At 36.1% G+C, this 17651-nt stretch overlaps 1 protein-coding gene across 1 annotated transcript; it reads left to right on the top strand.

The window, feature by feature from the left end:
* Nucleotides 1-11034: 11034 nt before the first annotated feature.
* Nucleotides 11035-17076, top strand: LOC120626200. Its single transcript, XM_039893586.1, has one exon. The coding sequence runs from the start codon at nucleotides 11698-11700 to the stop codon at nucleotides 16897-16899; it is 5202 nt and encodes a 1733-aa protein (XP_039749520.1). The 5' UTR covers nucleotides 11035-11697; the 3' UTR covers nucleotides 16900-17076.
* Nucleotides 17077-17651: the final 575 nt, after the last annotated feature.

Here is a 17651-nt window from a genome sequence, read left to right as displayed (position 1 = left end):
AGTTTTCTTGCGTTCATTCAATATATGGTTCGTTCCTCCGATTATGTGGGGACACAACCTTGAAATTTTAAAGTTTATGTTAAAACATGCAAAGGTAATTAAAACGATTTTTATCCCCCTTGCTTATTTAAAAGAAAATAGTTTCTATACCCATTATAACATTACGATAAGATGCTACACCGTTCGATACGATTTTTGTATCAGACTACGCGACTCTATTAAATGTTATTTATTCAGATATTTTGTTAAACAGAAGCAAATCAATTTGATCACTGGAAAACCTGAAATAAAGACTAATTTTGTTTCTTGTTTCCACAAAAACGTCGGATAGTTTTTGAGGTACAGGTACTTTCACAAGTAGCTAGAAGATTTCGAAAAACGTGACATAGGCATTATGTTTGAAAAATGATCGGCTAAAGGTGTAAAATGGGGGTTTATAAGACTTCGTTTCATATTTTTAAAGTTTGTCTAAATACTAATCTGCAAGAGGAGAAATAGGGATAGAAATAACGTTTGAACAGGTTGGAGTTTAAAATCTGCGTAGTTTTAGATAAAATACGTTTAAAAGCGGTTTTGATTAAAATAACCCTCAATCGTTTATTAAAGTTTATATGTGTAAATTTTACGTATTACAAATTGTACGCAAAATAAATTACTAGTAATCGCTAGTAGGTGTACAATAATATTTAAGTTTTGTTTTCTATATTTGTGACAACCGGACTTTGTCTGATGTAATGTTTAAAATGCGGTGTATCAACTGTGCAGATACATACACTTTTAATGTCTGTTATAAAATAATGGTCAGATATCGTATCGCATAATGTCGCACAGGGCTAAATATAAAAATGTGAGTGTCGGCCATATTTTACTGATATTATATTCAAGATGGTAATAAAACTGTGTGAGCACACTACAAGTGGAATATTAAACTGGATAGTAACTCTAGGCCATTACATTACGAAAAAAAAATTGTTGCTAAGTTTAAACGCTTATATTTAGAAGTTTACTGTAAAAATATGTACAAGTATTTGTAAATGACTAATGTTTTTTGACGATATTTTTTTTTTATATATATATTATTACTTATTAAAAATAAAAATAAAGAAAACGATTCATTTTAATAACGAAGGTATATAATACCTAAAATATATATATGAACAAAAATGTTCTATGTACCTAAACAAAAACAAAACTATACATAAGTCGATACATGAATCTTAGCATATAACTTAAATTTGATTGTTGGAGTTACCTACTAATAATAGACTAAGTAAAATAATGAATATTTATTATTAGTTCAAAACTATTCCGTCGTTCTTTAGAACAACAAATTTTATTCCATATATACAGGTGACAATAAATAAAGTTCTTGTGGTGACGCTTGAAAAATAAAATAAAGAAGCCTTTTCAAACTGTATTGTACTTACTAGTGGTTTATCCGTTTCATAACTGGGGTAAAAAAATAAGATCGCTTTGATTGCTTGTAATAATTGTGATACGTTTCATATAATCTCAAATTTAAAGCACTTCGCTGTAAATTTAAAGCTGCTACTAAAAAACTTGGCATCCTTACCAAGGTTGCCAAGTTACCTACCTAGTTATTTGGCCTAGACATCTTCTAACACAGTACAAGGCTCAGGCCCAAACTAGCTAGACGTAAGCCTGCCAGTCATCAGTTGTTGGATGGCTCTGCCAAGTATCGGCTAGAAACTAGATTTGGTCCATTAATTTCCAGCACCGACGCAGGAACGTTTATTAGATTTTAAATTACTTACAAAAGAAAGGAAGCTTTCAGATCTAATTCTTTTATTAATTGACTGCTCTCTTTTTAAGTGAGACTTTAACGTAGTAAAAAAGCAGATTTAGCAGAAATTATCACTTTTAACTTTCTTACTGTATGAAAAGCATGGAATGTTAAATAGCAAGTTGTTAATGTTGGAAAATGCAACCGCTGAGTCCCTTGCAGGCTTCTTCTCTGCAGAATCTGCTCTGTAAACCGATGAAGAGTCAATCCGAACATACAGATTTGTGCGTTTCTTAAAAAAGTTTTCGTAAAAGTACTTACAGACTTCATAGGATTCACAAGCTATTTATTAAACTCCATGTAGGGCTGCCTGGAGGCAAAAATTCTAATTTATAATTATTTAGTATACTATTAATATCTCATGTAAGTTTTTTAATTTAGTTGTTGGTTATTACTGTTTTTAACTATTATGTTATATAATAGTGTAGCTGGGTCATAGTTACCGAACAAAGAATTATTATTATTATTTTCTATCATTTATTATTTTTCTTTTTTTTTTTTAAATTATTAACAATGCTTAAAAATAAATTTAAAAATACTATTAAAAATTTATAAAAAAAAACTTCCATCCTCCGCTTGCGGGGCTTTTAAATACCCAAGCAACCGGTGGTCAGGGCTCCAGAGTGAGGAACCTCCTCACAATACGCGCCGTTTCAAGGACTACTGCCTTCTGTATCCGACCCTTGATCCAACAACCACGCGAAAGCTTCTTGAGATGTTGGTCGAAGCTTTTCGCGAGAAGATTTTAAGATATATATTTATATATTATATATTTTATATGTAATATATATATATTATATATTATTATGTGTATTTTTTAAGATTTTTTATTTTATTATTATTATTATTAGTCTACTTGAACTAAATGAATTTTAATTTTTTTTTATCTGAGTACTTTTAACCCAGGAAAAGAAACGACCTTTGGTCTGTTCAAAGCCTAGTTATACGAGAACATCCTTGCATAGCTGTAGTGGAAAGGCGCTTTAAAGAGCCTTTGCATAAATTTACTTAAACTCGTTAATGAATGCGTCCCGCCAACAAGTTACAGGTGCTCCGCGCAACTTGAGTGACAGATATTGTTGAGGCTGATTTGAATGTCAAAAGTTAACTCACAATTTGGCTGTTGACTCGCGACTGTCTGGGAAATTTGAATTAACATCGAAAAACAACTGTTTTGTTGTTTTTCTTCACAGTTACTCTCCTCTTTGCGAAACGAAAATTATTTTAACAGAAGCTACCGTTGCGGTGTTCGTTTTTGTTAAAATAATTTTCTTAATGTTGGCGGATAATGCAACTTTTCATAGCTACAACTTGGGAATAGTTTTCTTTACTACCAGTATATTAACAAAATCGCTATTTAATTTACAAATAGCGTTAAACAGCATCGTATATCAGTTGTTTAATTTTAGTTTTTGAAGTGAGACACCGGGTGGGTATACCTAGTATTGTTGATTTCTAAAGCTCAAACTAAAGGGTGGAGTATACCCTTTTATACTACCTAACATGACTAGTTGTGCCCTGGGGTTTCAGCTGCATAAACAGAAAACGTTAAAGTAACAGAAGAAAGTGTATAATAAGTGTAAGCGTTACGTGACTCCTTAACCAACTAACTTTTTTATTCAGTCCTACCGCTGAAGCCCGTACGTGGCAACACCTTATGTATTCAGTATTTTTAAGCCTCTGGTTTGAGGGGTTTGCCGCTTTGGGTTTGCATGGGTCGCGTTCTGCTAAAGAGTTAGATTAACACTTCGTTCTTCTACCTCTAATAATGTTCATCCGATCCACATGAAATTTACGCAAAACTAAAGAGTTGAGAGAGGCCTTAGTCAAGGAGTGGATTTTTGAGCTACTATTTTACAAGTTTACACAGTGTTTACACAGCTCTTAGTCTTACAAAATGCTATCAAAGTCAAAGTCAAAGTCAAAAATATCTTTATTCAAGTAGGCCCACAGGTGGCACTTTTGATGCGTACATAAGAATTACACGGTAGTGAGATGATGGCGATAACCACATTCGTAAACTTAAAACTAAAGCTACGAGGGTTCCAAACGCGTCCCGGTCTAAGAAGAAGCCCACAACAAACTTAGCCGGGTGTTTTTTTTTTTTTTTTTATTATTGCCATCTCACAATGTAATTTTAAATTATTAGAAGAGCAACCTGGTTAGAGCAATAATTTACACCCAAGCTTTTTTATCGTTTACGTAGTCCTTTATACTATAATAGGACTTTTCTATAAGCTTACGTTTAATACAAACTTTGAATTTTTTAAGAGACATCTCCAAGATGTCAATTGGTAGTTTATTGTAGAATTGTATGCAATTTCCTTTAAACGAATTATGAATTTTATGTAACCTAGTATATTGCACTGTAAGTTTATTCTTACTTCTAATGTTTAAATTATTGCAGTCACATTTTTTCTTAAATTTAGAAATGTTTTTATGGACGTACATTAAATTTTCAAATATGTACTGACTATACACTGTCATTATTTTAAAATCTTTAAATTTATCTCTCAATGACTCTATCGGACCCATTTTGTAGATAGAACGAACAGCCCTCTTCTGCAGCACGAAAATAGTGCTAATATCAGCAGCATTACCCCAAAGTAAAATTCCATATGACATAATGCTGTGAAAGTAACTAAAATATACCAGTCTAGCAGTTTCTACGTCGGTCATATGGCGTATCTTCTTTACCGCATAGGCAGCAGAACTAAGCCTGTTCGATAAATTATTTACATGAGGGCCCCATTGAAGTTTGATCCCTCTCTTCTTGATCTGATAATTAGCTCCAACCCTCAGAAGGTTCTTGCACACGGACAGCTCACCGCACCTTTCTCCTATCATGATCTTCTGTTTCTTCGCTATAATTTGCGTTCTCAAAAACGAAAGCATAAGGTTATTTTGCAGCGTAATTTCAAGAAAATCAATATTGAACAGCTAAATAAAGATGCGTCGAATATAGATTGGACTAGTGTATACGAGGCTACAGATATCAATGTCAAAGTCAAACTTTTTGCTTCAATTCTTATCGGTTTATTTGACAGTCATGCTCCAGTTAGACCTGTTACTATTAAGCACTTACCAGCACCCTGGCTCACTGACACAATCAAGAAGTTGATGGCTAAGCGTAATAAAGCTAAGGCAAAATGCAAGAAAGATCCGACGGTTGAAAACGTTGCTTCCTATAAAAGGTTGCGTAATCTATGCAACAGGATGTGTAGAGATGCAAAGCGCCGCTATATTCACTCTTCAATTGAAAACTCTTCTACTACTGAGAAATGGAGATTTCTTAAGTCCTTAGGTGTGGGTAAATTTCGAAACACGTCTAATATTCCATTTGACCTAAATGCACTAAATACTCATTTTTCTACTCCTCCTGTTACGCTTTCTGATTCAAAAAAAAAATTTAACTCTACAGAAATTATCCAATTTCACCCCATCTTTGTGCGAATCTTTTAGTTTCCATGAAATCACAGAGAGCGTCGTTAAGAAGAGCATTCTTTCTATCTCAACTAAAGCTATTGGAAGCGATGGCCTGAGCCGTGACATGTTAGTTCTTGTGGTGGATCATATAGTGCCTATAATCTCCCACATTCTAAATTTCTCCCTGGCCTATGAGATCTTCCCTACTGACTGGAAAATGGCTCATGTCATTCCTTTACCAAAATCTCCTAATCCAAATTCTTTTTCACAGTTTCGGCCTATTTCAATTCTACCTATACTTTCAAAAGTCATTGAGAATGCTGTATTTATACAACTGTCTTCTTTCCTTTTCACTAATAATCTTTTAAGTCCCTTTCAATCAGGTTTCCGTCCTTCCCATAGTACAGTTACTGCACTACTTAAAGTCACTGACGACATTCGGTTTGCTATGGACAACAAACAGCTTACTGTTATTACGTTGTTGGATTTTAGTAATGCATTTAACTCAGTGGACTTTGATATACTCCTTGGTATTCTTCGCTCTCTTAACATATCGCCTTCTGTGATTAACTGGTTTCACTCTTATCTTCATGGACGCCAGCAGAGAATTCGCACGGAAGAGGCATTTTCTGACTGGGCTGACCTCTCCGCTGGTGTTCCTCAAGGTGGCGTGCTTTCTCCTCTTCTTTTCACAGTCTTCATTAACGAAATTACAAAAATTCTTACTTCTCACTACCATCTTTACGCTGATGATTTGCAGCTTTATAGGCATGCAACTTTAACGGATCTGGACGCTGCAATTTTTGCTATTAACGAGGATCTGAATGCAATTAAAGACTGGGCCGAATCGTTCGGCCTACTAGTTAACCCTAATAAGTCACAGGCTATGATCATTGGTAGTAGACAGCTAAGGAGTCATGTGACTTTTAATGATTTGCCTCCGATTTCTTATAACGGTATACCAATTGTGTATTCGTGCACTTCAAAAAATCTAGGACTTATAATTGACAGTAATTTAACTTGGTCAGCTCATATAAACCAGGTAAGTAAACGTATGCACTATGTCGTTCACTCATTGAGGAGGCTGCAGAATTTTCTTCCGCTTCATACCAAAATTATGTTGGCCCAATCTTTATTGCTACCAATACTTGATTACGCCGACGTCTGCTATTTGGATGCCACTGAAGAGCTACTTGACAAACTTGAAAGACTTCAGAATTTGTGCATTCGCTTTATCTTCGGATTGCGCAAATTCGATCACGTTTCTGATTTTCGTCGTCAATTAAAGTGGCTGCCAATTCGTTTTCGCCGGAATGTGCATATCTTAACTGTCCTTTACAACATCCTATATAATTCTTCTTCTCCTGGATATTTGTGTGAGCGTATAAAGCTATGTCTTCCGCCTTCGAGACCCTTGCGGTCTTGCGTGTCAAAAAATCCTCTTGATGTCCCCTCATATAATACTATTTTCTTCCAGAAATCTTTCTCCGTCCACGCTACACACCTTTGGAACTTACTACCAGAACATATTAGACACTGCCGATCGGTGCATTCTTTTAAACACAATGTAAAGGAGCATTATCTATCGTTGTCATAGTATATTTATAGTATATTTATCACTGTTTACTTATTATAGATATATATTTATATTTATATTATATAAATATTTATTATATTATTTTTATGTATTTTGTATATATAGTATATTCGAATGTTATTGTATTAGTATGTAGAATTTTGTTATTATTTAGATATATTAAATATACTTAGTAGTTATGAAATATATTGTACCTTTATTTGACCTATACCACAATTAAATCATCTTACTCACATCCTGGGGTAGCTGGAAGAGATCTCTTATAGAGATAAGCTTTCCTTTGTACACTTCATGTTTCTTATGTTCACAATCACAATTTATGGTACATAAATAATAAATAAATAAATAAGTTTAGAATCTAACGTTATTCCTAGAAAAACTGTCGTATCCTCCAGTTTCAGTTCCTCATTATTAAGTAGTACAGTGGTTTTCACGTGTTTAACATTAGGTAAAGTGAATTTTATACACTTGGTTTTTTTTCCGTTAAGAACCAAATTATTAGCTTCAAACCACTGTACCACTTTAGCGAGAGAGTTGTTTACGTCGTCAAAAGCTAGTTCACGTCGATTTATTTTAAAAGTCAGTGATGTATCATCGGCAAACAGAACTATCCCGTGTTTATCCTTGGCAAGGTAAGGAAGGTCATTAATGTAAATAAGGAACAGAAATGGTCCTAATATAGACCCCTGTGGGACACCTATTTTCATAACTGATCCATTAGACCGTTTTCCATTCACGTCGACTTTCTGAATTCTATCGCGTAGATAGTTACTCATTAAGTCTAGAGCTACACCCTGAATTCCATAGTGGTGTAGTTTCCTAACTAACGTTTCGTGTTGAACACAATCAAACGCCTTAGATAAGTCACAGAACACACCAAGTGCATCACGTGACTCCTCCCAGGCTTCAAATATGTTTTGTATTAGCTCAACACCTGCGTCGATTGTTGAGCGACCCCGTGTGAAACCAAATTGCTTAATATGAAGTAAATTATACTTATGAAAATGGTAAAGTAATTGATTTAAAATGAGTTTTTCAAAGATTTTACTGAAAGTGGGTAGTACGGATACTGGTCTAAAGTTAGTGGGGTCAGAAGTACTACCCGATTTAAACAATGGAACTATTTTACTAAGTTTCATTAAGTCAGGAAACACACCACAATCTATACAATTATTAAATATTAAGGCTAAATCGGGTGCAACAATATCAATTAATGATTTGACAACGTTTACGGAAATGCCCCACAGATCATTTGTTTTTTTATTAATTAATAATTTAAAGGCTTTAATAACGTCAGAGCCACTAACATGCGTGAATTTAAAAGAATGGTTACACTCAGGCACATTTTCCTTTAATAGAGAGAGAGCCATATCTGGTGAAGAGTTTAATGATTCTGTTGTGGAGACGGGAATGTTGGTAAAGAAGGTTTCAAAAGCAGTAGCCACCTCGAAATCTGTTGTTAAGGCTTTATTATCTACATTAAGTTTAAAATTAATATTTCGTGGTGTTACTCTTCCCGTCTCCTCATTAATTATGTTCCAAGTAGTTTTGATTGCATTGCTGCTATTTTTAATTTTATTTTTGATGTATCGCGTCTTTTCTAAGTGGCAAGCGCGTTTAAAATTCTTGGAAAACAATTTAACATAATCCCCAAACTTATCACCAGTGTTAAATTGACGTTCAGCATACAATTCGTACAGCTTTTGCCTATTTTTATGAAGTTCAACTGTCGCCCACTCACTAAAATTTAATGTATCAGTAATCACAACCGACTTACTAGTAAATATAGAATGAAATAGTCTATTAAAGGTATTGAAAAAGGAGCTGTACATTGCATTTGGAGTCGCCCCTGAGGGTAGGAATGGGAGGTCATTTACTAGGCTATATCTCATTTTCTCTATGCGGTTGGATGTTACAGGAACAAATGTTATTTTACGTTTAGAAACATTTTTCTTCACATTTTCAAATTGAATAATTTGACCACAATGATCAGAGTCTAATTTACTAATAATATTTTTGCTTATAGGAATTATATTTGTAAAGATGTTATCCAAACAGGTGGCGCTAGTAGCAGTTATTCTTGTGGGCTCCATGAACATATTTGATAGATTGTAAGTTTTAAATAAATTCAATAACTTGATACTTAAAGAGTTATTTTCTAAAATGTTTACATTAAAATCTCCGCATATTATTAACTTTTTATTACACTTTGATATTTTAAATAACACTTCATCCATTACCTTTTCAAAAAGTTCAAAGTTTGACAAGGGTGGCCTATAAACAGTAACAATTATAAATTGCTCTAGTTCAACCGAGGCTAGCTCTATTGTCCGTTCAACAGAAAGGCTAACAATATCGTTTCTGTTTTTAAATTTTAAATTTTTATTTAATAAAATTAAAGAGCCTCCATGAATCGCTGTAACCCTGGTGAACGAACTACCAACCTGGTGGTTACCAAAATTAAACAAATATTCATGGGTTTTCAACCAGTGCTCAGTTATACATAAAATGCTAATGTTAAAATCATTTATAAATAATTCAATCTCTAAGTCTTTTCCTCTAATACATTGAATATTTTGGTGAACCAAGTTGATATAATTAGAATTAGATTTTTTATTATATTTTTGGTTTAATAGTACATTGTGCGACCCCTTACTATAATTTTTTTCATATATGCCTGAGGGAGACTCAGTTGTCTGCTTTTCTAAGCAAGAGAAAGCCTCTGTTGTCTCCTTAACTAGTTTAAACTAAAATGACTTGGAATAATTTCCAAGGTTTTCATGTCAAAACTATTACACTGCTCAATAAAAGCAGCTGGTTTAGCCAAGTTCTTGGCTGTTATGGTAAAAAAATACGATAGCGAAACAGCTATCTGTTGTTTAAAATAGTGTGATAGGTAATATCTATCTCGGTACAAATTATAAGTAGGATTAGCATTATCTTAGTAACAGGAGTCAAATAACTCAAATTGATAGAATATGCGGAAAAAGAAAAATTGAAAAAAGATATTTGTCGCAACCTAAACAGGTCACACATGGAGTTCCTCAAGGCAGTATATTAGGACCACTTCTCTTCCTTATTTACATAGATGATATGCCGAAATCGACGAAAATTCCCATGGTCCTCTTTGCTGATGACTGTACAGTAATATATACTCAAAAACATTTAAATGATCATGAAAATACAATAAATGACAGTATAGTAAAAATAATTCAATGGCTGACATCAAACAATTTGACATTAAATCTGAATAAAACTAAACTAATGACATTCCAGAATATAAGAAGCAATAAACCTAAATATGACTTGAACATTAAATATATCGATAATAAAATTGACCATACGGAAGTAACAACTTTCTTGGGACTTAACATGGAAACATCACATTGAATACGTATGCAAACGAGTAAACCAAGCATCATATTGCCTGCATATGCTATCCAAAAAAGTTAACCGTGACGTCTTAATGACTGTTTACCATGGTCACATTGCATCTATCATGAGATACGGCATAATATTTTGGGGCAACGGTACCAATAATAAAAATATATTTTTAGCCCAAAAAATATGTGTGAGAATTATTTGTAAATTGTGCAAGCGAGATAGTTGTAAGCCATATTTTACAAAGCTTAACATATTAACATTTCCATCATTATATATTTATGAGGAAGTCTTATTTGTGGCCGCCAACAAAAACATGTTTATCGAATTTGAAAATAAACGTCATACAAATAGATTAAGATATCCCGCACATAAAACCGCTCTGTATAACAATAGTTTTTATATTATGGCGATAAAAATATTAAATAAATTACCTGACGAAATTAAGCCACTAATAATTGACATGAAATGTTTAAAAGATAAGTTATTTCAATATTTAAATAGACATTCTTTTTATACTATTGATGAATATTTAAAATGACATTTGTTAGTGATTATTAATTTATTTGTATTTCTTTGACATGTGCCCATATAAACTTAATTGTAATTTATTAATTGTATTTGTGTTATTATAAACATTGTAATTGCCAATATTTTAATTGTACCTAGTAGTAACAAATTAAAATTTTAAACACTACCTGTCGGAGCGCTTTACAACCATAGTGTAACGTCAAGTACGCATATAATTAATGTCAATGTCAGTGAACTTTGCGTCATCTGTCAATGTAACTTGTCACACAAAAATATGCAATATCATTAACTTCTTCAAATACAACCTTCGCTGAGGTCACGTTTTTTATTAACTCAAACCTGCATCAAGAACTAGGGTCTGCCTATCGGGCCCTATGGTGTGTCCAATCTAAGGATTGAACATATTTTGGCGACCGTGACAGGACTCTTCAACAGAAGAGAGAGTGCCATCAGCGAAGAAGAGACGCAGCGCTTATCGTCGCCCGGCCAATACAAGATCGCGGCAGCCATCCACGTGTCGGACGATTCAAGATAAGTGCCCGTACATCACACCCATACAACAGAATCACTTTCACCTTCATCCAATCACCCATCCATTTCATTCATCCATCTATATCCATAATCATCCAAGGATCATACACTATTTTTATAGTACTCCACTACGCATGTTTCACATCACTCATTTAAATTTGCATATCACTCATTACATTTATATATTAATCACACTCTTACGTTACCATAATTTTATAGCTCATACAACATAATTAGTACACGCGCGCAATTTAGGACAGTAAATTTGTGACTGGAGACCGATTCGCCGATGCAACGCGAGCGCATCGTTGACTCATTAGTTCGTTGCATTGCACGGGCGTAAGCAAAATTGTTATCGCGATTCTTTGTTTTAAAATTACTCAACCACCGTCACATTTTTAGTTTTTGGTAATTCCTGCAATTTAAGATGTCTAACCTTAAAGAATTGATTATAAAACGTAGTAGCGTGAAGGGCCGCGTGACTAAGTTTAAAAACTACATCTCAAAATTCAGCAAATCATCCAGTTTAGACTCTTTACAGATAGGTGAATTAAAAATAAAAATAAACAAATTCGAATGTTTATCTAGCGAATTCAGTGAGTTGCAAGGTCAGATCGAGACGTTAAACGCTGACGAGCTAGAAGACGAACTCGATATTCGGGAAGAGCTCGAGAATGAAATAGATTCTGCCATGTCACTCGCACAAGGCATACTAACTCGGTTCTCGAAAAACTTTAACTTTGAAGATGCTCACAGCAGCTCCACGCATCAAGGGTGCGGCGGAAATTCTCAGGGATTAGGTTTTAAACTCCCTTTAATCCAGGTTCCTCGTTTTGATGGTTCGGCATCCCGTTGGATGCAATTCAAAGAAATGTTTTCCTCTCTTATTAATGAAAATTCAAACATATTACCAATATACAAGTTTCATTATTTAGTTTCTTATTTAGAGGGAGATGCCGCGCGTGTCGTAAGCAACCTTGAAGTTTGCGCCTTAAATTATAACAAGGCCTGGAGTTTATTATGCGAGCGATATGACAACAAAAGGCAATTAATTAATAGTCACCTCAACGCCTTATTCAACATCGAACCACTGACTCGCGAATCAGATCAAGCATTGCGTTCTTTAATTGATGGTGTTAGCAAAAATTTACGCGCATTGTCCAGTTTAGGGCAACCCACCGATCAGTGGGACACGTTAATTATTTACATGGCTAGCTCAAAATTAGATAATCAAACCAGTATGAAATGGGAGGAGCATCGCAACACCTTAAGTGACATACCTACCTTAGAACAATTTCATAAATTTTTAAAGGATCGCGCTGATGTGTTGGAATCATTTAATCAACATAAAATTCAAAACAGGCGTATCACTTCATCTCATGGAGTATCTGGCCCCAGTAGCAATAATAATTACACTAGGAGTTCTAAGCAAAACAAGGTGTTTTCCTATGTTACGCAACCGAGCTCTAATAACAACACTAATAGGTATCGCACTCGCTGTATAGTTTGTAAGGGTAATCATTTTATTTACACTTGCCCTTCTTTTTTGGCCAAATCCCCTGAACTTAGGATAGCTGAAGCTCAAAGACTTCAACTTTGCATGAACTGTCTCCGATCAACCCATAAAACCCGGGACTGCTTAGGTGGAACCTGCAGGGAGTGCGGGAAACTCCATGCCACGATTCTTCACAGGCCTACAAATCAAGAACCTGCTACACCTGCACAGGGTTCGAGCGACACAGTCGCAGCTCAGACCGCCGTCGAGGAAATAAGCGTGAATATTTCTAGACAGCCAATTTCTCACGTTATACTATCCACAGTTAGCATACGGGTTACGAATCCTAAGAACTCAAAATCTGAGATTATCCGAACACTTCTCGACAGCGGAAGCCAGTCCAGCTTCTTGACACAACGAGTTAAGGAGAGGTTAAATTTAGAGGCGATACCTACAGATATCAACATTATAGGTATAGGTAATAACACAAATAATTACGTCACTGAAAGATGTTTTGTTCAAGTCAGTTCATTACACAGTGACTACAATACAAATTTATCGTGTTTTATTATGCCCGAGTTGACCGGCAACATACCAAAGGCTTACATAGATCGTAAACAAATAGATATACCAAATCATATCCAGCTAGCTGATCCCTATTTTTATATCTCTGGACCAGTCGATGCTATTATCGGTGCTGACCTATTTTGGGAGGTCATAGGGAACAATATTCAATCTTTAGGCAAAAATAGCCCATTCATTTATAATTCAAAATTCGGTTGGGTTATTTCAGGTCCAATTTCATTAAATAACAAAATCAAACATACACATTGCAATTTCGTATCAAGTAATTCATTAGATGATCGTTTAGAAAAACAAATATCAAAATTTTGGGAAATAGAAGAGATGTCCAAACGGTCTCTATTGAGTGACAGCGAGAGGGCATGTGAGCAGCATTTTCAGACTCATACCACTCGCCTCGAGTCAGGTAGATTTTGTGTCAGGCTACCTCTGAAGGATTCACCCTCAGTTTTAGGAGACTCATTCAGTCAGGCAAAGAAAAGATTCTTGAATCTTGAAAGGCGGTTTCGCAAACAACCCCATTTAAAACAGGCCTACGCTGTCTTTATAAATGAATATATAGACCTAGGTCATTGCTCAGAACTTTCTAGCTTCACACCACGATCAGGCTACTTCCTGTGTCATCACCCTATTTTCAAAATTAGTGAATCTACCAGTTTGCGTGTAGTTTTAGATGGAACAGCGCCCTCTAGTAGCGGAATTAGCATCAATAGTTTGCAGCTTATTGGGCCGAATATTCAAGATACTCTTTTTGCAATCATATTAAGATTTCGATTTTACAAATACGTTCTTACTGGCGATATCGAAAAGATGTTTAGGCAAATCTTAATTAATGAGCACGATCGAAATCTTCAGTTAATCTTGTGGAGAGATGATGAATCCCAACCATTACGTGCACTACGACTAAATACAGTCACATATGGGTTCGCCAGTGCTAGTTTTTTAAGTACTAGATGTCTGTATCAGCTAGGTGAAGAGTGCCCGGATGAAATCATTAAAACAATTATCAAACGGGATTTCTACTACGATGATCTTTTAACTGGCGCAGATACAGAAGCGGAAATAGTTCATATTTTAGAATCGGTGCAAGCCACTCTTCAAGCGGGGTGCTTCAATTTACGCAAATTCCGATCAAACTTACCTAGCATTTTTCAAAGTACAAATTTAAACTTAGAAGACAATCTTTGTCTAAGCAATTCTACTAGCGCTTTGGGGTTAGGATGGAATCCTAAAACTGACATGTTACATTTTTCATGTCAAGTTCCATCCGATAAAACTAACATCATTACTAAGCGGCAAATCATTTCCAGTACATTCAAGGTCTTCGATCCATTAGGGTTACTTTCTCCCGCAACTATTCAGGCCAAAATATTGATACAAAAATTATGGATTCTCAAGGTAGAATGGGATCAACCCGTACCCACTGACATTCTTAAAGAGTGGAAGCGCATACAAGAAAATACAGACGTATTATATTCTATACAAATTCCGCGATATGTAATCAGCAAAGATAATGTTAAAATCGAACTTCATTCGTTCAGCGACGCATCTATGTTCGGATACGGGACATGTATCTATGTAAAAACGATCGACGCGTACGGTAGGTCGAGCGTTCAATTATTGTGCGCTAAGTCGAGGGTAGCGCCTAGCGGCAAGCCGATGACGATTCCCCGCCTCGAATTATCGGCGGCGCTCCTCGCCGCTAAGCTCTGCGCGTCCTGCCTTACGTCTATACGTGCACGTATAGCCAATTGCGTACACTGGTGCGATTCAAGCGTTGTACTCGGCTGGATTAAAACCAGTCCGACCAAACTAAAAATGTTTGTCGCGAACAGAGTTGCAGAAATATGTGAAAACACACAGAGTTCATCTTGGCGTTACGTACCTACAAATTTAAACCCGGCAGATCTTATATCTAGGGGCATAGACGCCAATCGTCTACGAGACTCCACGCTTTGGTGGAACGGTCCTGAGTTCCTACTCCAGGAGCAACATAATTGGCCTACTTTAAATTCGAATATAGTACAAGAGCTACCGGAATTAAAAGTGCACTCAAGCATTATTGAACCGAATTTAATTATATTTGAAAATCATTCAAATTTTACAAAATTAAGTCGTTGCTTTTCGTACGTATTAAGATTCATACACAACTGCACACATCCGAATTCAAGGCGTACTGGTAATTTAACTACTATAGAATTAGATGAATCATTCGCAAGGCTTGTTATATTTAGTCAGCTGTGTTCCTTTCAAAGAGAATATACTTGCCTGGCAAATAAATCAACAATAAATACAAAGAGCAAGCTCTTATCACTTTCGCCATTTCTCGACGAAAATAAAGTCATGTGTGTAGGTGGACGGCTCGATTCATCTGCATACAGCTACGAAAAGAGACACCCGATTGTACTAGACGGGAAACATCACTTTACCAAATTATTATTTCGCCGCGAGCACTTGCGCCTATTGCATGCCGGACCTCAGGCATTACTTTATTCGGTCAGAGAAACAGTCTGGCCACTGGGGGGAAGATGCCTGGCAAGACGCACGGTCCGCGAATGCGTACTATGCAGGCGACTTCAAGGTCGAACTTTGAACCCCATGATGGGAAATTTACCATCACAGCGGGTGATGCCTGCCTTTCCATTTCATACTGTCGGTATCGACTTCGCGGGTCCGTTTCAGATGCTGACTAGAAAGGGTCGAGGTGCAAAAACGATTAAATGCTATTTGTGTTTGTTTATTTGCTTCCGTTACAAATGCGTCCACTTAGAAGCCGTAACTGACCTTTCCAAGGATGCACTAATTTTAACCATGCGTCGCATGATATCCAGACGCGGGAAACCAGCCCAGATTTTCAGTGACAATGGTCGAAACCTGGTTGCCGCAGCTAGGGAAATTACAGAATTTTTGAAAACAAATCCCGTCATATCTGACTTCGCAGCTGACAACCAAATTAAATTTTCTTTTTTACCGGCGTACGCCCCTCACTTCGCAGGCTTATGGGAAGCAGGCATAAAATCTGCCAAGCACCATATAAAGAGATACATAGGAAATAACAAATTAACATTTGAAGAACTGAGTACACTCTTTGCGCAAGTGGAGGCTATCTTAAATAGTCGTCCCTTGTATCCCATGTCTTCCTCTCCTAACGATATGCTCCCTCTATCCCCAGGGCACTTCTTGATCGGCCGGCCGCTGACAAGTTTGCCGTCGCCGCAGATCGAAGACAGCACCAGCACCAGCAGTCTTGACCGCTACGCGAGAATCGAGAGCATAAGGCAGCAGTTTTGGCGTCGGTGGCAAAGGGAATATATTAGCGAGCTCCAGCAGCGCACCAAATGGCGCACTAATAAGGACAAACTACACGTCGGAGACCTCGTCATTCTACAAGACGACAACCTCGCTCCACTTCACTGGCGTATGGGCAGAGTGGTAGGATTATTTCCTGGTCCTGATGGCATTTCAAGAGTGGCGGAAATAAAAACCACTAGAGGAGTCGTCAGAAGAGCTTTGACTCGGATTTGCCCTCTTCTTTCGGAAACTTCATCTTAAACACCCTCGGTGTTTCAGAAGGGGGAATCATGTCGGAGCGCTTTACAACCATAGTGTAACGTCAAGTACGCATATAATTAATGTCAATGTCAGTGAACTTTGCGTCATCTGTCAATGTAACTTGTCACACAAAAATATGCAATATCATTCACTTCTTCAAATACAACCTTCGCTGAGGTCACGTTTTTTATTAACTCAAACCTGCATCAAGAACTAGGGTCTGCCTATCGGGCCCTATGGTGTGTCCAATCTAAGGATTGAACACTACCCTTAAAACAATTTGCATGCCAATTTGGCGTGGTACAGTTAAGATCTGCATATTTTTTTTTTTTCCTGTTACACCTATTTACCTGTATCAGCAAATAAATAAAATTGAAATTGAATTGAATTGAGTGTGTTGTAACAAAATTATTACAGACAGCTTGACTGCCTCGCTACTTGAGTGTTACAATAACGTTATGATGCTGTATAGAAACCCCTTGGAGTGACCATTATCGTCATCATAATAATCCCGCTGGAGCCATTTATTTCCCTAAGTTTAGCCTTAAAATCCTATGTTTATCTAAATAATTGAATTTACATTGAAAAGTTTGTCACAGCTATTTTAACATGTAGTACCTAATTTAGGTATCTGTCAAGTTTATTATTAAATCTCACCAAGTTTTTTCGAGCAATCAGCGATGTTAAAACTTGCCGAGTACGCTAGTCCCACGGTAGCGAGCTAGACTTTTAAGACTGAAAACTTACAACGC

This window comes from Pararge aegeria, chromosome 9, assembly GCF_905163445.1.
Source record: "Pararge aegeria chromosome 9, ilParAegt1.1, whole genome shotgun sequence".
NCBI classification, from domain to species: Eukaryota; Metazoa; Arthropoda; class Insecta; order Lepidoptera; family Nymphalidae; genus Pararge; species Pararge aegeria.
The sequence above is the reverse complement of the archived record's forward strand: the minus strand, read 5'-3'. Positions and strand labels throughout refer to the sequence as shown.